General features: G+C 38.6%; 1 protein-coding gene across 1 annotated transcript; it reads right to left on the reverse strand.

The window, feature by feature from the left end:
* Window positions 1-6,598: 6,598 nt before the first annotated feature.
* Window positions 6,599-8,688, reverse strand: olig3 (oligodendrocyte transcription factor 3). Its single transcript, XM_065248096.1, has one exon. It carries the CDS (start codon window positions 8,222-8,224, stop codon window positions 7,469-7,471), a length of 756 nt encoding a protein of 251 aa, XP_065104168.1. The 5' UTR covers window positions 8,225-8,688; the 3' UTR covers window positions 6,599-7,468.
* Between the last annotated feature and the right edge of the window lie 16,382 nt (window positions 8,689-25,070).

The raw sequence follows: 25,070 nt of genomic DNA on the forward strand, positions 1-25,070 counted from the left end.
TTAGGAAAATCTAGTTCTCAATAAATGTTAATATAATAATAATAATTGCTTACATTTATATAGCGCTTTTCTCAGTACTCAAAGCGCTTTACATATGAACGGGGGAATCTCCTCAACCACCACCAATGTGCAGCATCCACCTGGATGATGCGACGGCAGCCATATTGCGCCAGAACGCTCACCACACACCAGCTTATTAGTGGAGAGGAGACAGAGTGATATAGACAATTAGTATAAGGGATGATTAGTAGGCCAATGGGCAAGTTTGGCCAGGATGCCGGGGCACAACCCAAGTTAATCTAATATATATACTACACCAAAAAGTTTGTTTTTTCAGTGTAAGTAATGACTATGATGTATGGTGACACATAAGCACTTAACCCAATGTGACCTCTTCATTTAACCCATCCAAGTGAGTGGTGAACATACGCACTGCAAGTGGGGGCAATGGGGGACAGGTGCCTTGCTCAAGGGCACGTACCTCAGTCACAACCTGCCACCAGTGAGACTCGACCTGACAAACCTGACCCTGTAACCAGTAGACATGATTTCCCACATACACAGGGAACACACAAGGTGATAAAATGTACACCTTGTAATGTACTGTAAGCGTGCATCGCCTGCCTTTTTGTCCCATGCTGTGCATTGCAAACCAACTTAGCCAGAATCTCTCACAGCTGCCTGTGAGAGCTGACAGCCAACCATTTACCACAAGAGCACATAATGTACCCCTAATGAGGCTACACCACTCCCCTTTGTGCATGTTATTAGGTAGTCACTGTATCAATTTTCTTCAATCAGATTTGTTTGAAATAATGCATTAACATCTCTAAATGTGTCAGAAATCAATTTTTTACAATCTTAGCTGTTAAACTTGATGATTTTTTTTAATCGTGTAAAACCTTTGATAGCTTACAATTACAAACAAACTGTAGACTCGTTTTGTGTGTTTGCAGCGTTTTGTTAAACATGTATCCTGCTACAGTGAAGGGCAGCACCATATTGTCATATGCCACGTTCTGACACATTGGCGTAAATCCGACATCTCTTTTATCATGATGAAGACAGCAAGTCGTGTTGGTCAGGTAAAACTAAATGTCAAGTTTAAAATGATTTTGCACTTAAGGCGTGTGACGCACTTCAGTTTCATGGACACATACACTGCAATTAAAAACGGCGTACGCCATCTCTTTTAATTCAATTATACTTACTGCGATTATGAGCTTAATCACGTTATTTTTATCAAAGTATTGTGTTTACATGAGGTAAAGTATAAACGCAGTATTGCCAAAATCACATTATAATCGCATTATGAGGGTGCATGTAAACGTTGTCATTGTTGAACTCATAAGATGAGGCTTAATATCAAAGGCAGTCACTTTATAGGTTGACTGCATCTCTGTCAGCGTAGCACAGCAACTTTGTCAACCAATAACATGATGCTGGGGCAGGGCAATCTGTTTTTCTTACCAATGACAGACTGGGATGTATTCAGAAAAACTGAGACCTGTTTTTTGGGAGGGGGGATCTTATACTAGTGATGCAGACATTACAGACTTTAGGATAAGATGATGATTATAATAATGAACTTGCACTCAAGTCAAACAAGAAGCATTAGAAGGACATTGCTTTTCCTTTAATATCTAGACAGAAATTATCTGTCCTTAGAATAACAGTGACTTGTTTAGGTGTAACATATGAAAGGGCCAGTAAATCAGCCCAAACTCACATCATTGTTTAACAAGTTGGACCGCTTAAACAAACAAATGCCTCACATTGTTTACACCCTTTAATAAATGGCTTTCTTGTGGTGGAGAAAGTATTTGGACATTGAAAAATGCACTTGGATTAACTCACTTAGGGAACAATTAGTTGAATATTGTTTGAGAGTCAGAAACGCTTGGCGACTTCACTATTTGTGCAATGCACGTTTCTTTTTTTTTCCACAAAAATGCCCAGATCGTACAGGGCACGTTTATCCCGCGCACCATCGGCCCTGGCAGATTTCAAGCCTGTGTCAGACTAGCCGAAATAACGCACATCCTTCCATCACACCTGCTCCCAGAAACCTCCTTTTCTCCGAGCAGAAGGCCGGTCGGCGTGGCGACCCCGCTCGTTGGCGGTCGACAATCAAGGACATTTTGTTTTCAGCAATATCAGGGCAGTAACATTGTCTCTGGGAGTCCCTTATCCATAGGCTACTGGCAGACAGACAAACACTCTGTGACAGCCATTTATGGCCAACCAGTGAACGCCATCTGTCAGACACAGTAGGAGGACATTACAGAGCACAGAACCGAGAGCCTCGCTCTTTTATGTTGTCGTATTTAGAGTGAAAAGGGACGCCAAATGCTGACTTGGATGTCGTAGATCGACTAACACAAAACGAATCTGCCTTGCTGTCATTTCGCTCCAGAGTTTTGCTTTCCTGTTTAACTTGTGATTCGGTTGTCCACAGACGTTCTAGTACGAATGTTAATAAAAGGACTCGCATTGTAAACGCAGCCACCAACATCCGATAGTAACAGGGTAACGTTTTTAAAATGTGAAAAACTTCCCCTGCAACCCGTACAGATCTACTCAAACGGAGCAGAGCTTAAATCATGCCAGCGTATATTGCAAACAAAAGGAAACGTGGACATTACCGCTTTAACTGCACAATTAACATGCAAATTAGCGCTGACACTAATGGCTGTTGCAAAACGCTCTTATGATGGAAATATGCTTTCTGTTTTGGCTGTACGGGATAAACATTTGTCTATGAAATCAGCTGATGACAGGCCTTAGGCATTCCCCAGGGACGCTGCAAAACGGCTCCTGCACCTGCCACCTAATTCAGCCCAGGACATGCAGTAGAGTAACTGGCAGGCATAATGAACTGCATTCATCCTGTCAGTAGAGTCAATAACTTATCCCCACAACTGCTTTTGTTCTAACCGAAGCTCGCGGCTTCCTCCGATGTGCCCCATGCCCTTATTCAAGTGAAATTTATTTTCAATTGCAGCCCCTGGCGTTGCCGCGGCACAAGCCCGGCTTTGACGGGACCCTCTTTAGCCCTGGGCCTGGATCATTGTTAGTGTCCGCGTCCATTGTTAGAGACCTTTGAGTGGTCGGATGGTAATAAGGCCGCTCTCGAAAGTGTAAAATCTCAAGTGTTTCCAGTAACAGGTGTGTCCACTGATGAGGACTACCCATTTGTCATGTTTCAAAAGAAAGGGCTCCACTTAGCATCGCTGTCTTTTCGACAGCGGCCGCAGGGAAATTGCCCGCGAGTCTCTCCCAACCCAGCTTGAGCCCTCAGAGTTTTTGGCTAGCAATCTGCTGCCTTCTGAGCTTACTACATTTCTTAAACGTTAACTGCGCGGTTTAGGACGTCAAAACTATCGACCAAAGATTTTTTTTCCACGTTACAAAAGTACAAAAGGTGATTTCGAAAAGAACAACCGCTGTAAATCTTTCGAACTTTCGATGTGCATTGTGAAAAGTGAGGTCAGTTAAGTTAACCCTGTCGTTGTTGACTTACAAAGTTTTACAAACAAACACGTTATCATAACAATCGGAATGGCTAATGAAGCACCAGCAGGAAAGGAGTTTATTAACCACCAAACTGTAATTAAAGGAAACAAAGGGAGACGCATGGAGCGAAAAATACCATGAAGCATCTCATTTACTTTCAAGAGAGTGTGTGAGAATTGCTTCGCATGACGCTCTCGTTGGCTACATCGGATGCTTTTTTGGAAGGCATAATACATAAACACAAATGACTTTGACAAATGACAGATTTTGTCTCTGAAAGCGAACGATAGTGCACCACATGCTGCTTTTCATTTTGCTTCTTGTAATACAAAATGATCCAGGCTCCAGATAAAGCCCTAACAACTTATCCTGCACTGGGCTAAGGACAGAAATGATGTCTCAAAATCAGGTTGAGCCCAGATGTGCTGTTACCTTTTTAAGCAATAAGACTTGCTACGAAGACACGGACTAAAAAATCCCATAGATTTACACTGAACTTGAGCAATAGCTATGGAGCTAAATATGGAGGTGGGCTATTTTGATATAGGCCAGTAAGCAATCACTCAAATTAGCCCAGCAATGTTCTAGCAACTACCCGGACCATCATAGCAATGCATAGCAGCATCCTAACAACCACTCAGATCGCCTCGACAACTGCATAACAACCACTCATAATGACTTAACATCACATTCTATTCAGATAATGTAAAGAAATTCTTACACAAATACTTTTTATGTTTTCAATAGTTTTAGGTTCATGTTAACTTTATACATTTCAGGACATTTGAACTTTCGTAGTATTAACATTTACATTTATACATTAGGCAGATACTTTTATCTAAAGAGACTTACAGTGCATTGCAAGGTATACATTTCTTAAACAGTACGTGTGCTCCCAGGGTTCAAACCCAGGACCTTTTGCGCTGCTAATACAGGAGTTATACAGGAGTACATGTAGCATATTGTCACCTTCCTAAACTAATTGCCTAAGTCATTTTTTTGACACAAAATGTTTTAGGCTGTTTTATTTGGCCTAAGTCATTGAGTCATTTAGAAGCTTTTTTAAAATGACAGCTACATCCAAAAAAAAAAAAAAAAAAAAAAAAAAAAAAAACATAAATCTACTCAACCTCTGAAGTTAGTTCCATTTATTTTTGTTTTCTGAGAAACCTGAAAAAATGACTAAAGGCAATTAGTTTAGGAAGGTGACGATATGTAAAAAATACTTATAACAATATTTTCTATTTGATTTGTCAATGGTCTTTTTTTTATTATTAATTTGTATTCCTTTCATTTTTGTTTCTTTATTTACTTTACAATCCACTGTGTGTGTTGTATTTTTTTATTGTAATACATAGCAGTCAGAAAGCACATTTAGTTTCATGACAACACCAGAGTAGTGCATATGTGATCCAGTGTTATATTTATACATAACCCCCCCCCCCCCCCCCCAAAAAAAAAAAAAATGTAGTCAATTACAATAAACTGTATGGGAAGACCATCAGGGTCTACATCACCCTTTTTAGTTTTCTTGGGTTACTTATTCTGAAAATCAATAGATACATTCAGAAATCCATACATCTGCACATCTTCCAAGTGTTGTGGCTTCTGTCCTGCAGTGTTTATATATTTGTAATTCCTAAAAACAAAGTGTAAAACTAGCTCTCTATTATTTCTCAGTCTCTTCTGGTTATTTGGGTAAAAAGGGATTCGAGTCCCTCTATGAGTGAGTTACAAAGAGCTTTTTAATCCCTTGCCTCATTTACATCTCCCACTAAAAGAGCCTTGAATGTATAATCTTCTGCATTTAGGGTCCTGTAATCCGAACACTTTCTCTGATGTTTTCTTCTTCCATTCCCATATGAACAATTAACTTGTAATCTCCACAAACATACATTCAGCTGCACCCTAGTTGATCTGCACTGAGTCTATGAAAGGACCCAAGAGACTGCCTTTGTCTTTCGAATGTGTGAAATTTAATTTTCCAGAATACTGTTTACTGAAAATAAATTTTATTGTAAGAAAAATTAGAGGAAATTTACTCTTAAAAGTAAATACTTTTTGTTAATTTACTGCATGAATTTAAATACAAAAAACCAATCAAATGAAGCTTTCTATGGTTTTTAAGCATATGGTCACACTTTGTGTTTGTTAACATTATTTAATATATGAACAATACAGCATTTATTAATCTCAGTTGATGATAATTTTGCATTTACTAAAACATTTTTTTAAATATAAAGTTGTATCTGTTAACATTAGTTGAACTGTACATTACCAAAGACAATAACAAAGATTAATAAATGCTGAAAAACGTTATTGTTCATAGATAATGCATTTAATGCATTATATGGTTAGGGTTAATTAATACAATATTGTAAAGTGTTATACCAGCCTAAAATAATTGTTATTTTAGCAATAAATTGTTATTGTTAATGATCTTGGTGTTAGAGTCGTAATGTGATCTAGTCTATTATTGAAATATATATGTGTATGTAATTTTAAAGAGATTTCTCATTGCCTCATTAAATCAATGTATTATTTTTTGCTGTGTCAGTTCCCATCACCTTAGTTTGCTATTGTATGTAAAACTTACATTTTGTAAAAAATAATTTAAGTCTAAACATCTATAATGTTTTTATAGTCTGTATATTCACTCACAAAATATAGAATAACATGCAAATTCAAATACTCAAACCAATTAAATCCAACATGTTACACTGCTTAATAATTTAAACATTATCTTATAGAAATTAAACGTTTATTTCATTGATTAATTAAATTCTATAAAATGTTGACTGTATCTGTTACTGTCAGGGAAATGTATTTGTTGTATAAAACGTTTGATTATAAAACAATAGTCATAATATTTTCTTCTGATCTTACAACTTATATTTATTTGGATAAGATAACCTACCTGTTATTGATAATTAGCGCTATTTTCTATTTCCAGACTGAGCTTTTTTAATTAACACTGTATTATCTGAGGCGCAATATACGACAGGTACAATACTGCATATACAAAATATAGTAAATGGTGCAAAAGACAGCTGATGCTTTCATTTTTTACGGTAACGTTTTATTGAAATTTCATCCAGCAATACTGGGCAATAATAAATATCTCATTTGTGAACAAGAATGTACAAAAATAAAGAGCACGGCAATCTCTCTGGAATAACACAATTTACCCAGACTAAAAAAACATGCTTATATGTTGTCTGAGCAAGATGCCATGCTTGAGAACTTTAAACAAATGTACGACACAGAAGAAACACGACTGAGAATTCAACTATTATTAAAGCGATGAACTTGAATGAAATAATGACAGCGATATAATACCAGCACTCTCCAGTCGTACAGTTTCCAACTGAAATGCCATTTCACAATCCTTGTTACAAGGAACACGTGTGGGATTCAACTTTCATATCTTTATAAAAAGATACATACATGCAACTTTCCCACATCACATCATCAACAAGTAGCCAAGCCTTGCAGAGCCTTGGGAAAGTTTACCATGCATGCAATGCATTTCCGCAATTGTCGCAAAAGTTACTGTCACTGCAGATATTCCCTAATACAACCAAACAAACCCATGTAAAAGCTTATAAAAGCACTGTTTGGTGGAGAATATCTAGCGTAGCGACTACATTATTTTGACGGAAACTGCGGTGGCAAACTGTGGCAAACTTTGTAAGGGAAGTGCTCGCGTTTCCAGGGCAACTTCAAACACATGGTCTCCAGCTCATGTAGAAGATTTACATTATTTACAGTGCGTTACGCAGCACACGTACTCCATAACTATAAAGTAGTTACCTTACAATGCATTTAATGAGATCCTTGTTACAAGGACGACGTTCTGATTTTGTAAGGGTTAAAGCAAACAAACAAACAGACAAACATATCATGCTAAGCTCTGAGTTCAGTCCATTCACAATGTACACCGACGCGACATTCACTTCATCACTTCCTTGTTCTCTGCCGTAAGCCTTGTGAGTCCCGTGGAAGTGATGGACATGTGGGGAGGTGGAGGCACCTGGCAAATAGTGCACGGGCAAGGCAGGCCCGCCCAGTGTTGAAAGCTGCCACCGAGCTGCAGCGGAGGCGTTGGGGTGCTTTTCATCAAAGAGTGCGGCCCCCTAATGGAGGTAAGTCCCGGTAATGTGTTGGAAAGCGTGGAGGAGGTGGACGAGGTCAGCGCGCTGCCGAGAAGAGGATGCATCTGGTGCGCCGCGCTCGCCGCGTGCGCGCCGGCGTGGCTCACCGTCCCGCAGTGGAACGCCGAGTGGTGACCGCCGTAAATCTCCCCCACCAGCCTCTTCATCTCGTCCAGGGAACTGTTCAACATCAGGATGTAGTTTCTGGCCAGCAGTAGAGTGGCGATCTTTGACAGCTTTCTCACGGACGGGCCGTGCGCGTACGGCATGACCTCTCGGAGACCGTCCATCGCCAGGTTCAAGTCGTGCATGCGTTTTCGTTCTCTGCCGTTGATCTTCAAGCGCAGCTGCTGGATCTCCTGCTCGGTGACCTGCTTCTTCAGCTTGTACTTGCTGCCGGGGGACGTTTTGGACATGTGCTCGGCCGTCATCTTCTGGAGGAGCTCGCTTTGCGTGGAGGACACCGAATTCAGGCGCGGGTCCTGTGCGTGGTGATGATACATCCCGTCCATATCTGGAGATGAAGATCTACTAGAGCTGGAGTCCGAATTCATTATATGGCCGCGCTTGGGTAGGAGGGTGTCTCTTTCTCTCGGCTCGTTTCTATTTCAAGTCACTCGTGCTCGATCACCTGATTTATCCCACTGGAGATTGTTGTTGTTGTTCTTTTCTTCTTTCAGAAGGTTTGTGACAGACAGAGGCCGCGTTGCCTGGTTTGATTTGAGTCTGTTGCGCACCTCTGGCTCTATGGCGACGCGTCACGGCGCGCTGTATTTATAGTGCTGCTAGAGAGAGGCCAAACAAAAGGAGCCCCTCTATTCATAACGGCCTTGTTAGGATGACGTCCCCATTATCTGGAGCGGTGTGCTTTGACTGTCCCATTGACCAAAGGAGCATCTATTCATATTCATTGTAATGACACCATGGGGACACTCGAGCCCAGGAGATATAGCCTTTGAAACTTTGGAGAAACTTCTCTGCGCCGAAATGAAATGATGCGGGGTCAGTTTGATCCTTACGGCGCATCTTGCATAGTGAATGTCATCATTTAATTTCACACATTATGCATGTAAACATAACATTTGTAAAAAATAAATAAACATTCTTTAACAAATATGCATGATTGTATTATTTAATTCTTAGAATAATCAGATAAAGTAGATTATTTTAACTGGAATAATCAATCAAATCTAAACGATGTTATATAAGTTAAATTAAATAACATTCAATTATTTTGCACCTGTCAACATTTTATTTTACATTTGCAATTTAACATCCACACACGCTTTTAATTAAGAGTCTGTCAAATCCTACAAATAAGATCCAAGAAAATATTTTTAATAACTGTCTCTATTCTTACTAAACAGAGAAAAACAGCTGAAGATCGTTTGGTGTGGCTACAAAAATATGCATAGTGCACACACATCAGTACATATAAAACTAAATTAATCTATAAAAAAATCACATTATATAAATACAATAATATGACTAAACTGAACATGATCTCCGTATAACCACTAAGGGTTATTAATAATTTATGACTGCAGATATGAACCAATAGATATCACTTCAGATTTAATGCGGTCAAATGCTGCTGATTACACAGCATTGAGATGCATATTTATGATTTATATTAGCTATGTATTTACATACACTGCTTTAAATGGAAATATATATTTAAATAGGCTTTATGTAAAACTAATTAAATATTCTTATTCTGCAAACATTATTAAGTAGTAATTTGCTATCACAACCTCTTTATGCATTGATTTCTTAATGACTATAGTTTAAAGTAAACCACAGAGCAGTGGAGTCCACATTAAGATAGGTAGACTACTGTATGTGTTTATTTAAAGGCAAATACTGGATGGGACTTAGAGTATGTACAGTATCTATCAAATGTGATTTACTGTTAACTCTTATTTTAGTATGCATGGAAATCATCATTTATTATGTTTATGTCTTCATCCAAAATTCTAAAGATGTCAGACTGGCATGAAAGGAAGATGGGTTTTGGTTTACATTTACATTTGGCAGACATTTTCATCCATAGAGACTTATTTAATCCATATCATTTGTATCAATATTAGGCAAAGATTAGGCTTTGTTAACCATTCTACTTTTTATCACAGAATAATGTAAATGTTTTAAATCATGTAAAATTGAACTTTAACATTTGATAAAACAATTTAAATTATTTAAAAAAATCCAAATTTAATTTGTAGGGTAATCATCAAAACATATTAAAACGTTAATCTGAAAGACATTAAGAAAAATATGATGTCATATGAAAGGTGTCCACAGTATTAGCAAACAGACAGACATGGCAAACTGTGTTTGTGCAGGAGTCCTTCATCTCATAGACTCATTGAGCTTCACAGCAATAAAAATCCCTGAGTGAAACCCTGAATTCACTGCACCACAGTGAACGGTGAAAAGCAAGCGTTTCTCATAAAGGTGCTGCAATGCAAAGAAAAGCTCGGGTCTGCTTTACTCTCTCTTGGTGGCATTTAAAGTGTAAAGCTTTGAATACCAATTGCTTGAACTGGACATATGTGAATCCCTTTTAATCCTACTAATCCTGTCTCCAAGTGTTTCTTTGTCTGTGGGGGCGACCACATAGATCTAAGTGAAAGTGTTCCTAATCCGGCCAATGTGGAAAAATGTCTCAGTGTGTGAGCGGAGGAGAGAGATCGGGGGCGTGGAGATGGCGAGGCGGGCGGAGGGTGATGGAGGGATGCTGTGGTTGTGTCAGGGGACGTTGTTTGTGACGGGGGTCTTGTACAGTATACTCACTGCTGCTCAGAGAAGGAAACCCAAAAAAGGGGGAACACCCCTCCATGCACACCCCAACCCTTCTGCAGTCTAAGGGCAGAAGTACAGTTTTAGTTTATGACCAGTTCATTATAAAGGCTCAGTCCCCACATGGCTCCAAAATACAAAAGATGCAGACCATTGGGTTTGCTCAGACAGAAAATATTTGCTTATTCGGCATTCCTTAGCTACATTTTATTATATTCTCAGCTATAAATAATCAAAAGGCATCAGTATTTTGGGATATTCCCACTCTAAATTCCCACTCTCTTATTTTTAACCCAGTGTTAGGATCAAAAGGGTGAACCCATTGGTTTGTAATTTATCCTATGCTGGCTTGTTCCAATCCAAAATGCTGGGTTGGTTTAACTCATTGTTAGGTTAAATATATAACTCAAATGTTTAAGGTTAATTTAACCCAATAGCTGACTTTGTTCTTTTTTGACACAACACAACATTTTTTATAGTGTGGCAGATAAATGGTTTACCTACTGGTTTGTCACAATAACGCTAGATAAAGTTTTTCAGGAAATTTTATCCAGTGTTAGTTTGTGAAACTTTGGGTAAATGGTCTGAAGAATTCACCTATGCCAAATTTTTAATATGAAGTATCACAGAAATCACAAAGCACATTCATGTCTGACACGGCTCGCTGACAGAATTGCATGCTTGAGTTAAATATGTCCATCCCCATCCATTGCCCAGTACTCTCAGACAATAGATGATGTGCTATTAAAGGACTGGATTACATCAACCTCTGTCAGACACTGTTTACTGTATGCAAGAATGCTCTGTGTTAACAGTCTGGTTAACTTGGAAAATGAAAGTGTTAAAATAACTTAAAATATTTACTTAACACATCTCTGTGTTATTTTTGGAACAACTCACTTTGTGTTGTTTTACAGACCCATTTTAACAGACCTTGTGTTGTTCCTTTAATTTATTTGAGCATAAAATCAACACGAAATGACACATAAAGTGTTAAAATAACACATGATGTGTTAAATAGTTTAACACAAAACAATGTGTTAAAATGAACACATCCTTTCTTAGAGTGTGGTTAACCTACAAAAAATCCTGTAGAAATTACTTTACAACCTACTGTCCAAATTCAACCTAACCTAAGTACTCTGTGTTTGGTTGTGTAAGTACACTTAAGTGTTAAATGATAAGCAAACAAAATGACATAACATAAATGTATGGTTAAAATAAAAGTTTTTTTTTTAAATAAATATTAATTGATTTATGTTTTTGTTGATTTGGAACGGTGTATAATTTTTTGCAACTTTCATACTGTTACACAGAAATTCAAAAGAATTGTTCTAACATTGTCTTAAAATCCACCTTTTTTATCAAATTAAACAATTGAAACCAGTTATTCTCTTTAGCTCGCCCGCATTTATTGAAGAGCATTGCATCTTCTGACTGAAGCACTTTTTTGTGTCTGTTTTCAGAACTGGGAAAAGTTTTTTCTTTTTTATGACAATGCCATAAGGTTGCAGAGAAAAACTATATATCAATGATACTTTGAATCCCTTGATTCTATATTCTGTTATCTTGTAGTAAACAAACCTTCCAATCTGAAATATCTCATTATCCTTAAGATCAAACGATGAAAGCTGACTAATTAAAGAGCTTGTGAGAATGTACAATCTAATGAAGATTTTCTCAAAGAGGATATTTGCATTCATTAGACAAAATAAGAAAAATTTACATTTCAGTCCCCAAAAAATATACCTTTATTGTTTGCCTTAATGTGTCATTAACATAATTCATTAGTATTTATCTCTTGGTTTTTATTTAGTTAATACGTTTCAATCAAAGTACTGAAGCCTCTTTGTCTATCAGTCCATTGTTGAATCTTTTTGGATGTAGACTTAAACAACCGCCTTACAAATACACAACAAGTAGGCAACAAAAATCTTCAGTGGTGTATTATTTATTCCTCAGAAATCCACCTGCCAGCACCTTATCATCTTAAATCTTTCTGTAAAAACAAAATGCTGCATAAAGTTAAAACAACTTGGTTTTGAAAGTCAATTCAACTTACCATTTTACATTTTGACTTGTGAAAAATTAACATAACTTAATGGTATTGCGGAGGATTTTCTTTTTCTGGGTGGATAATCAAGACTATTGGTTGTCAAGAGTGTTGCACAATTGCATTTTTTTTAAAAGCGGAGAAGGCGGTTCTTTTCTAAAATTCGAGAAAATCCTCCGCTACACAAGCTTTAAAAAAACCAGCTGAAATTGTTTCACTTAATTTGTAGAATTAAAGTATCATAAAAATATATCTAAATATACAATTTTTACAGCGTATGTTTCTATATAAGAGCTTCACACAAAAACACATTATTACTGATCACTAAAGCCACCATAAATTTAAACAAGTTAGTATGTGACAAACGTCATGTGCGCATTTCCTCCTTAACCCGGAAACACTTGCCATTTATGGGTTAATTTTTGATTAAGCAGACTGAAGTTATCTACAAGAAGATAATGCAATGTTATGCAGCCATTAATCTAAATCTGCATTACGACATGTACACTAACAGTGCTCCATGGTAGGCTGAAAATATGCCAGATGGCCAACAAGTGTGACAGTATACGTTCAGCCCTCACCGGGCGGCAGAGGCCGCCTGACTCATTGCGTTTGGTCCACAGTTACATCAACCGCCGGATTCGGTCGCGCTAACTAACAGCCTCTCGCTGCCTCACTTTAACTGTCCCTTTCAGCGCCAACAATTGTTCTTCTCCATTCAGGCTCAGTTTCAGCCTGGTAGCCTCCATTCTGCTTTGTGTGTCACTCTGTGTCCGGTTCGCCCCCTTCTAATGGGTGCACATGACCAGAAAACGAAGGCTCGCATGAGGGTTTCGTCAAGATGGGGAATCGAGAGAAGAGATTAATATGTAAGCTTTGCGACTAAGCTGGTTGCTGGGGAGCGCGCTTTGTGCCCAGAGAGGGTTACATGTAAGGAAAGCGGGGCTGGCCTTTTCATTCAGCGAAACGCATCCCGAGGAGCGCCCGCTCGCCATTGTGCAAGACGACATGAGGGCGGTTGTTTCATTAATTACACATTAGCCATCGGGCTGCGAGGTGGGAGGTACGGCGGAGAAAATACAGATGCACCGGCAGCCGGATCGTGCTAGGACACGGGATGAGAAACCACATTGATGTCGTCCAAAGGATTTTCATCTGAAATGAGGCCGCGCGGTCTTCGAGAAAAGAGCCTCTCCTTGGCCGTCCCACACCTTATCCTAGTAAAGTGCTTGGTGGTCTTGCATTGTGAGTCTCTGGTAAGCACTATTGTGGTTCGCCATTGTCACTTCAGGCACTTCAGACGAGAAAAATCACATCGGCTCTATGAGGCATCGCTTCTCCGTCTGCCCACCAGCACCAAGCTCTCACACAGCAGACAATAAGACTGAACAGAGCCCAGACGTGTACACCGAGAGGGCACATCAGGCCTTGTCTCATTGTGTTCTTTCTCCTGCAGCTTGCCAACACCACAAACCTCTGCTGCTTTATGACCTATTCTGGATTACTGGCATTCATCTGGGCCGGCCCTCTCCAGCCCCCTGGTAACCCAGTAAAACCAGTGGGAGGGTCACAACTTTATGAGGGCTTGCCTAAATGGTGCTGTTGGATTGTCTCCTATTAGAGAGTTCCTCCCTCACATCAACAATACGCAACAACATCCCAAAGCCATCCTCCAGCAGCTTTCCTCTTCTTTTTGGAGCGATCCTTGAGACAGGATCCAGACAACCAAACTTCTTTTTTAAAGAAAAAACTTCCAAGATTACATTTTGTCATTTATTTAATGTATAGGGTTGAGCAGAGCACAAACTAACGCAGGCTACTTTATATATTTATACAGGGTCAAGCAATGTGTGCTTTTGGTCTTTTTTTTTCTTACTGTCAGAAGATGATCTCCTGTGAAGTTGTGAAAAGTTTTGATGTGTTTTGGTTATGATATTTGGAGTGATTTGGAGGCATGGAAGTAAATGTCTTCATCTTGTTTTTTTTTTCCGATTTCTGAGTTGGGTGTGTCAGTCAACAAATCCAACCTTATATTATTTGAATCACTCTTTTGTTACCTAAAACATAACACCATTTTGAAACATGTCAGCAACTCATAGTAACTGATAAGACTTGCATTCAGTCAATGAGTCACTTAATGAGAGATGAATTAAGGATTTTAAACAAGTTAGAACAAGTAAGAAGTTTTGCGGGTTGTTATGAGTTAAACATTTTTTAGTGCAGTGTGGTGTATTTTGTCAGACTGGATCAACAGATTTGACTTGATTTTGAGGCTCTTCAATGAGTCTCCACAGAAACTGACTGGAAATGTCTGTGTGATTTTATAGTGATGTAAAGCTTTTTAAGTGCACTCTCACCCCCAGCAAGTTGAAGCAGTAGGTCAGCCTTGAGTAAACTCATGTTGGTGGCCAAGATTCACCTTTTACCCTCAAATGTCCCTTCCTTATGAAAAGCGCTGGGTCACTTCTCAAATGAGATTTTTTTTTCAATCAGATTTCTAAACAGTTAATTTCTTGTTTACATCAGATTGTAATTTCCTATTGATTTACAGTTTTTCTCAGTCACTTTGGAGAATTTCTCAAATCATCCTTAAAATCAGCAAAATAATGTATGCATTTCTCAGAACAATTGGTACAAACTGCACACCATCATGGATGTTCTGTAAAAGCTTGTTTAAAATCCTTAATTCATCTCTCAAAAATAAATTGTTATGTCAAAATAGAAGAGTAAATAATTATAGGTTTTGTATTGTGAACTTTATGGCTGCACATTTTCAACAGTTTAAAGTTGCTCATTGGTGGATGTGAAATATTGATTGCAATTGTACGTAAAAAGGTTAGTTGTATAATACTCAGATCTCAACTCAAATTTTTCTCCTGATGGTCATTAAGTTACCAAGACAAAAATCTAAACCAATCTGCATTTCATGACTTTATGATTAACTCATTTCTAAATGTTTTGAGGAGTAAGACTGTTCAACACAAACCAGTAAGATGTATTTTGATTACATAAGCAATAGAAAATTGTACATAATCAACTACATTATTCTATCAAAGCATTTGCAATTTGTCCAAATCGATGAGAATTTATTTTATAATTGATTTGATTATGTGAAGGTTAAACAAAATGTTTGAACCAGTCTCACGCAATTTCGTTATATAGACACGTACATGTTTTATTTTTTTTCGTGATATTAAATTTCCGTGTTTTTTGTGATCGTATAACGAATTCCTGTTTTCGTGTGATTATTGGTGACTCAGCTGTTTTGTCCTATTTTCTTACCATTGTCGCTTTGATTTAGGGTTAGATTTACCTAAAATGACATCCTTCCACAAACCCAACTCTAACCCTAATGTTAGATGACATATAAAAAATAAATCAGAATTGTTTTTGTAAACCAATACATAAAGGGACATTCTAATGCAAACAACAAATCTTACGCTAAACCGAAGCAACAATGGTTTGAAAAAGCAGTTGAGTAACCAATATGTGATAATCACACGAAAACAGAAATTCGTTATACGATCACGAAAAAACGTGGAAATTCGTGATAACATCATGAAAAAAAGCATCAAAAATGTACGTGACTATATCACGAACCTCCGTGAGACTGTGTAGATTGTTTCTACGTAACTGAGAAATACTAAGCAAATTGCAACAGTAAGTCCAGTTACAGTTTGTACAGTAAGTAAATGCATATGATTCTCATTAAACTCTTCACAACTTTTTAATAATTTTTAATTGTGTAATTCAGCACATTCAAAATGAGCCATTCAATTATCAAAATCTTTGGCAAATGATCTGCCATTACAATAAAACTTGAATTTCAATTTCTGTTTGGCTTCATGTGCTAATTTGGTAACACTTTACTTGTTGTGCATAAGACTGACACCATGTCAGATTTGCTTCGGGGACTTTAGAGGAGCACAGAAATAGGCCTACATGAAAATGTATTCAGACAAAGAGCAATTTTATAACAAAGTGACTATTTTGTGCAAAACATAAATGTTTTACTGATTTCAAAGTATTTTTTTATGTATTTTGTAAATTCTATAATGTATTCTGTAAGTATTAGTTTCTGCTGTGTTATATTTAGTTATTAGTTGTTTTTGATCAGATGACATTTAAAAAAATCCTTAACAGTTTCATAATGAGAATGATAGATGATACTGCTGTATAGTTACATTTTAAAAACTGTTTGAAAATACTGTATAGAGTCTATGCTAACACTATAAACGTGTCAATGTGCCAACACATTCAAAAGTGTTGAAATAACTCTATTGGGAGTGGACCCCATGAGACACTTTCATAGTGTTGAATTGAACTCTTATAGAGTTATTCTGAGGTTCAAGATTTTGATGTGTACTTTAACCAAGTATTTAAAATGGTTGCCAAACAATTTTCCAAAGTAACTTTCCTAACACTGAATGTATGTGAGAATCATGGATTTATTTCCACTTCCTGTCATTCCAATTCAAATTCAACTTCCTGCAGGGCGGAGTCAATTGAATTCAAATTCGTGAATTGAATCAAGGCCAATACTAAAAATTCTGAATTGTGCACAAGCCTGCTGACATGACACCTTCATAATCATACCGTAAGGAAAACATAAAGGAGATGTTATGCACGTTTATGAAAACTGTCATTAAGTGTCATTTGTTAAATTATGGCATTTTTATTGCAAAAATGTCATTGTTTGAGATGTCTTTGTTATGATAATTTGACATAAACCAATACATCATAACTTGTCATAATCCTGTCATCTTCATGACATAACAAAATAATCATCAAACTTAAGAAACTACCTAGCTTTATGGGTTAACATTACATTAAACTGTCATTTAAATGCCATTAAGTGTTAATACTCTGTCAAATAATTTTATAACAGCATAATGAATATTTTTCTTGACCTCAACTACACTGGTACAAATTGAACTTGTCATTAAAATGTCAATAAGTGTAAATAATCTGTCAAATAATTTTAAATACTTTAAAAAATGCAACAGACACATCTAAAGATTATACTAAACTTTATGTATCAGCAGTCTACACACAGATGGTTCTGAAATTTTCTGACATTTGATTAATTTAATTAATTAATTTAATGCAATTAACTGTTTTCCCTGATATGGACTCAACGCTGCATGGCTTAACCCATTATTGTACTATTGTTTTCATTTAATTTTAGGCAAATCGGTCTCCAAATGCAATTAAATATAATTTTATAAATTGTAATTATTGTTATTATTATTTTTATTATTATTATTGGATGATTGATTTTATATCTTAAACAAAAAAATTATGAACCGAAAAATATTAATGATGCTGTTATAAAACAGTTTGACAGAGTATTAACACTTAATGACATTTAAATGACAAACTATATTTGTACCACTGTAGTTGAGGTCAAGAAAAATATTCATGATGCTGTTATAAAACTTTGGCTTCACATTATACCAAGAGGTTTGACTGACAGTTTAAGCAGATCCAAAAAGATTTTGTCACAAAAAAATTTTTTTATACTTTTAATTTGCTAAATATATTTGTAAAACAGACATACACAATGAAAAGGGTGACCAATAGCATTGATTTACTGAAGAAAATAAATAAATAAAATAAAACTCCTCCAAAAAGTGCATGTGCCCTGCACAGGTTGAGCCCTACCTAAACAACATGCTCGTGGAAGAGCAATCAGATGATGTGTAAGAATACAGTATACGGAATCTCCTAAATTATTTTTAATTGATCATTTTTTCTTTATTAATTGTGGTTACATGACAGTGACAGTGGTTCTCAAACTCGGGGCCGCGGCCCCATGGGGGGCCCTGAGGGGCCCAAGTTTAATGATATTTTATAAAAATAAATAAAAGCATTACAAACCATTCGCGTTGCAAACCTTGCGAATTGAAGCCATGCGATTACTTTATTTTTTCATAATCATAGGTGACGTATCATGACGTATTCCGGTATACTTGGAATATTTTAAGTATATTTTTGTTGTGACTGGTTTTGTATGCTGTGTTTATATCATATAATAAATAAATGGGTACCTTATTTGCCCTAAATGCCTGAATAGTGTAATGTGTAATAAAATACAATTAATCCTGGCGGTTTAAATTGAAAATCTTATCCCAGTACATGTCATCATAGCAAATGATACCCCAAAATATAATTTTATACCCTAATATATTAAGTTTCACCTGCTGCCGGTAGAGGCGCTAATTTACTAAATGCATTTATTGGTCGTATTTGGTGAAATGGACAACCGACCAAAGCAATCATATGGGTTGAAGGATATGTTGTTTCCTTGAGGGGGCCATGAAGAGATGAACCGGACACAAGGGGAGCTGCATGCTGACAAGGTTGGAGATTTATGTAAGAAATTTGAAATATGGAGTAAATGGACTAGCAAGCGAGATTCCAGTTTCCAGTCTTTCAAATCTTATAGCATGTTACAGCATCTCTCTCTCTCTCTCTCTCTCTCTCTCTCTCTCTCTCTCTCTCTCTCTCTCTCTCTCTCTCTCTCTCTCTCTCTCTCTCTCTCTCTCTCTCTCTCTCTCTCTCTCTCTCTCTCTCTCTTTTGGAGGCAGAACTCATTAGTAAACCCAAGTCAAGGGCCATTAGTTTTCAGGTAGTGCAGCTGGGAGTTGAAGCGCAGTGTGAAGTTAAACTAACACTTATTTAATTATCCTCAAACTCGGTGCATTCATTCTGCTTGATGTTTGCTCTCATCTGAAAATGTTTTTATAAACCATGAAGATGTCACCTGGTGACTATTGTAGGGCCCGATTTTTTTTTAAAACACCCGATTTTTTTTTAAAACACCTTTTTACTTCCTGGTCTCCCTGACAACGTAAATTATGAGTGAACGAGCAACAGGTGCGGTGAATCAATGTGGCAACCCATGATTGGAGGAGGGAGTGAAGACGGGACACATAAAAAGGTCCAAAGAAACAAAGAGGAGAGTTGTTTTTCGGGGGTGAGCTCCTTCACGCCTAGGGCGGACCAAACCACACGCTCCTTCCTTGGAGGAGCCGAAGGCCCGCCGTTGATCTGGGGATCGCTTAAAGCGAAAGGAAAGAGTGCGGCAGCCAAATGAGGTGAAAAGGAAGGAGCTGTGGACATTAAAGGAGCACCACACTGAAAAGTGCCTTGTCTCTGCTGTGCAGACCCGTGTGTGTTGGTCCACATCGATCCCTTGAGGAAGTTTGTCTGCGCTGTGTTTCGTCTGTGCTGTTGTGCTGTGGTGCTGTGGCTACTACAGAAGAATTGGAGTTGGATGAACGGAGTGAAGGAGGATCGCTAAGCGAATTGCCAAGACGGCTAAGTTGAAGACGGTTGCGGTTTTCAATGCGCATAGCCGGAAGCCACATTAAGTGTGAGTAAACTGAATTCTGCCCATTGGGAACGATTAAGCAAAGTATTACCTGATACTGTGTTGTGAGAAGCTCCGTAGCATTACGGCCCCACTGGAGAAAGAGAGAAAACGTGGGCGAGCCGGGAATCCATTCTGGAAGTAGAAGATATACGTGAGTAACATATCAGCCTATGTTGTGTATTGTGGATGTCAGAATATTACCTGCTTTTGTGTTGTGAGTGTTCCGACGTGTTGCGGCCCCATAGAAGAGAGAAACGTGGGCGAGCCGGGAAGCGTCACTATAAGCAGAGATATACGTGAGTAGCAATCCAGTTTGTGATGTGTATTGTGGATATTGAAGTATTACCTGACCTTGTGTTCTGAGTGTTACGACGTGTTGCGGCCCCATCGAAGAGAGAAGTGTGGGCGAGCCGGGGAGTTGTCCTGGAAGTAGAGACACACGTGAGTAAGCTTACAGCCGGTGGTGAATATTGTGAATGTAAAAAAGTATCATCTGACCCTGTGCTGTGAGTTGCTACGTAGCATTTTCGGCCCCACCAGAGAGGGAGGGTGGGCGAGCCGAGTCATCTGCACTTACTGTACATCATGAGCCATAGGACATCTGAATCGCAGAGTCCTGCGTTCCTCTTCGTTTCATCTCATCCCCTCGTCCAAACCACCACACGGCGGGCCCAGGCTGTGTTTGGCTTTGTCCATAATTCACTGAGTGTGTGCGCAGTGCCGTGGATGAGTCTTGTCTTCATTTGTGTGTGTACACTTTACAGCTTGCAGTGTCGTGCTGTGTTTATATTGATAGAAGCCATTCGAGGCCAGAAGGAGTCGTGAGGACAGTCAGCTGTTGGGAAACGGTGGAGTGTGGACCGAGGCACCTTATTAAAGTGGGACTTTTTTGAGTGTGCAGCGAGTATACTTTTCCCTTGAAGAGTGGACGGGCAGTGGTGAAGCATTTGGAAGGTTGAAGTCAGTAGACTGATTTACGACTAATACTTGTACCAAGGGGCATTTGGGCCGATGGCTGCGGGGAAATAATTACCTTTGTGTGGAGCCACTTCAAAGGTTCGCCCCTGTTCTGTAAGTCTGACGCTGTGAGTGGAGGAAGAATCAGGGAAGCGTTCGGCTCTGCACTGCTGTTCTCCACGTCTTTTCCCCTGCCCTTGGAGACCTTAAGTCGAAACACTTTGGGTAAAACCTCCTTGTTGATAAGTCCACTGCCTTCGAGTAAAAAGGAAGAGAAGTCCAGCCTTGTGTATCACTTACCTTTGCTTACAGCACGTATCTGGAAAGGAAAGAAAAGTCCAGTTTTGTGTAACACTCACCTTTGCTTACAGCCTGTACCTAGAAAAAGGAAGAGAAGTCCAGTCCTGTGTAACACTTACCTTTGCTTACAGCACATACCTGGAAGAGGAAGAAAAGTCCAGTCCTGTGTAACATTCACCTTGTTTACAGCACGTACCTAAGAAGAGGAAGAAAAGTCTAGCCCTGTGTAACACTTACCTTTGCTTACAGCACCCACCTGGAAGAGGAAGGAAAGTCTAGTCTTGTGTAACTCTAACCCTTGCTTGCAGCCTGTACCTAGAAAAAGCACTTACCTGGAAGAGAAAGAAAAGTTCAGTCTTGTGTACCACTTACCTTTGCTGACAGCATATACCTGGAAGAGGAAGACAAGTCCAGTCCTGTGTAACACTTACCGTTGCTTGTAGCACGTACCTAGAAAAAGGAAGGAGAAGTCCAGTCCTGTGTAACACTTACCGTTGCTTGTAGCACGTTGTTTACGCTCCTATAGGATGCCTTAGTGTATAATACATCCAAACTGCAGGACAAAAAAGGCAATTCTGTGTAAAAGTCTATTCTGTTTCTCACACAATGCACATTTTGGTTTTATACTGTATAGTTGCGACATTTTTTCATTTAAATAATCATTAAACAAGAATCTTTTTAAAAATTGTTTAAGATTGTCCAAACCATCCAAAATTCTCCATGCAATTTAAGAATACGGTTTGCATCAATACTTTTAATTCTATGAAGTTAAGGTAATCTTAAAGAGTTCACATGCAGCGCCCAACAATGCCTGTGTATGCTAGAGCCCTGAAAGAGCCATCAAGACTCTTCTCCTACAAATGCCATAGTTTAGTGCTGGAAGAAGAGGACCTTTTAAAAGCAGACGACCTAGTAGGGTAATTTAGAGATATTGAGGAGCACCCAACGCTCTCCAACCCTCTCATATGCAGCTGCATACAGGGTGTCTCCCAATCCCGGGTCTGCACGCGTCTAGTGCCTTTGCATGTTTTATCAGCCAATCAGCTAATGGAGGAACTTAATTGTACTGGTTGTAAGACCACCTGTCATGGCAGCCTTATTTCCATAGTAACAGGATGAGGGTGGAACGGACAGCATGCCACAACCACCCAACATAACACACACACATCCTTTGCTCAATAAAAAAACTAAATCTACAAATGTTAAGCTTTTCGGCTAATTTAAAAATAGCTATAATTATACAGAATGATACTGTAGTCAGAATCGACAAGCACAAAAATTGTATTTCTATTAAATCTTTTTTTTTTTTGCGAATATACAAAAAAATACCCAAAATTTCTATGGTTGGCTAACAGCGACATAACAAAAGGGCATCAATTAAATTTTCTCCTCTGTTTTTAATAAAAAAGACTGAGACTTTCATTTCTAAACTGAGCATTTTACCAATTAAACCAAACTAAATTAGAGTTGTCTGTCTGTGGTCATCTGTTCAGACTTTATTTTGTAATGTCACTGAAACTGAGCCGGCTGTGATGAGTTATGGAGAAATGTAGTGTGTGTCTAACAGCTGTGTGCATGAGAGACCAGCTGCCCAACCATTAGTTTTCTTTATTTCTCCAACTATATTGTGCAAAACCAGCAAACCAAGCCTATGGTTAAGCAACCTAATTGTTGTTGACTGGCAATAAACATGCATTTCTGAGATTGCTAAAGCTAAGGATGAAGATGTCATAGGTGTAGTGTAGGTCAACTGGGGTGAAGCTCAGCAGTTTTAACTGGATTAGAGCCGACGTTACAGTGAGTCTCAAGCTGTAGGTGTCCATAAATGAAAGTTCATCCTGCTGTTTAATGTCACTGTTCAAAACCATTATGAAACGTAGCTATGTATTTAACTTGCCAACAACCCGATTCGCTTACTATCTCCATCTTTTTATTTGTACACATTTAAAATGCTAATGCTCACTTTATTACGCGCTCTATCAAATGCAAATGTTTCCTTTTACTGCGGCAAAGTTAGGCTGACAAAAGCATTAGCATATCTTACGCCCTTCTCCTTAGCACGCGCTGGTGCGACGAGAGGCGCGAAGCATTGCAATAAATTACATTAACAGACGCATTAGATAAACAAGCCGAAATGATGTCGTCGTTAAGACCTGCAGGAAGGTTGTTTGGGCAAATGAAGGTGTCTGGCTTTCCTAGCATATGGCACAGCGATTTCTTCAAATCAGCACAGCCTGAGCGTTAGCTGCGAGTGTCAGGCGACTCTAACAGTCATCATATTAATAACGGTTTATGAGAATGAGTTTGAAACTTTAACAAGCTCAAAACCAACTTTTAATTGCTCACGTTCAAGATACGCATTTAGAAAACATTGTGTGCGCTTTTTAGTGCAAATATTTCAAGTATGGTAGACGATATAAATGTTTTATTACACAAGATATGAGGGAATTTGAAAAGTATTTACTACTGAAACTTTCATGCTCTTGGTGTTTTTTCATAGGTTAAACTTGAAAAATGAAATTTGCTCATCGAACTCATGAGAGAGTGAATCACACAATTTTCAAAAAAATCGTTCACTGTCTATCGGCAACTCGGCATGAATCTAAATGTTTCTCATGAATGACAGAAGTCATTGATCTAAGCATCTTTAAATGGCAACAGGTCATTTGTCAATCACTTCTGAGTTTTAAGGTGTGCTTGCTACGAGGAGCTGAATCATCTTTAATGTTTTGATTCTTGTACAAGGACATCTCGCATTTATGAATGCAGCACAGATGACCCAGGTGCACTTTCTGTACAGGGCTCTGATCGTCCTGTAATCTTCTCCAGGACCATTAGAAAGACAATGATGCATGTGACCCACTGTAATCTTTAAGACACCATCCATCCATTCTTTATGGAGGCCTGAGCATCCAAAATCCCACTTCACACCCACGGCGGGCCGAAAGAAAGCCTCACCCTTAAGCAGATGGTCTGCGGTCTCTGAGGACACCAGGGCTACATCATGGATCTCACTGGCCCTTCTGGAGGGAGGGGGGTGTGATGCAGAGGCATATGGCTGTAGTCCTGTCCCCCGCTGACTGCTTGTCAGCTCGGCCTTTACCCGAAAACACACACACACACACACACGTATCCACCAAATAACGTGGAGATTCTGCTGCTGTAGTGCCTGGCAGATTGCAGTGTAGGACCCCCCTATACCTCCCCATCTGCACCTAAAGACCCACATGCCCTGACAATGAGGTGGCCATGTCCCTGCCTGCACACTAGCAGAGAGAGCCAAGAGCAGAGAGGGAGGGGGAACACATTAACAAGCTATAATCTCAAACGCCTTATCCATAATGCATTGTCTGGGCCAATTTACATGGTGTGGAAGTCTTTGGGGAGAAAGGCCCATCTATCACATTACTTTATTAGCTTTCCAGCCTCTCTCACTCACTCCAGCCATTCGCTTAGTTTTTTCCAGGCTCTGTTTTGTCATGTTTGTTGTACCGAGCACAACTGGCCCCATAAAGAACTCTGAACAGCTTAACAGTAAGGCTGTAAAAAGTAAATAAACTGTATGGACGAGGCAGAGAGAGTTACGGATGGAAAGGGAGGTGTAGTACGGCCTGCGGCGCACCCTAAAGCAAGTGTGTTTTGAAATGTGTCACACATGCAGTTTATATGGTCAAGGTTTAGGCTACTGTAAGTCTTTATTGAGTCAGTCCAAATCTTTAAAACACTGCAGTACATGTGCAAAAAAAAAACTTTAGTAAATAAACCACACTTAAATTGTGATGTAATCATAGTCACTATTTGCATTTATTATTATTATTATTATTATTAGAGCAAAATACAAATGTTATATTTTCATAAACAACAATATTTATTAACATGTTGAAAAATCCCATAAATAAAGGTGTATACA

The sequence above is a fragment of the Paramisgurnus dabryanus genome, chromosome 20 (assembly GCF_030506205.2).
Source record: "Paramisgurnus dabryanus chromosome 20, PD_genome_1.1, whole genome shotgun sequence".
Taxonomy (NCBI): domain Eukaryota; kingdom Metazoa; phylum Chordata; class Actinopteri; order Cypriniformes; family Cobitidae; genus Paramisgurnus; species Paramisgurnus dabryanus.

Coding starts and splice junctions, on each gene's coding strand:
- olig3 (XM_065248096.1), bottom strand. CDS start 8,224: ATGAATTCGGACTCCAGCTCTAGTAGATCTTCATCTCCAGATATGGAC.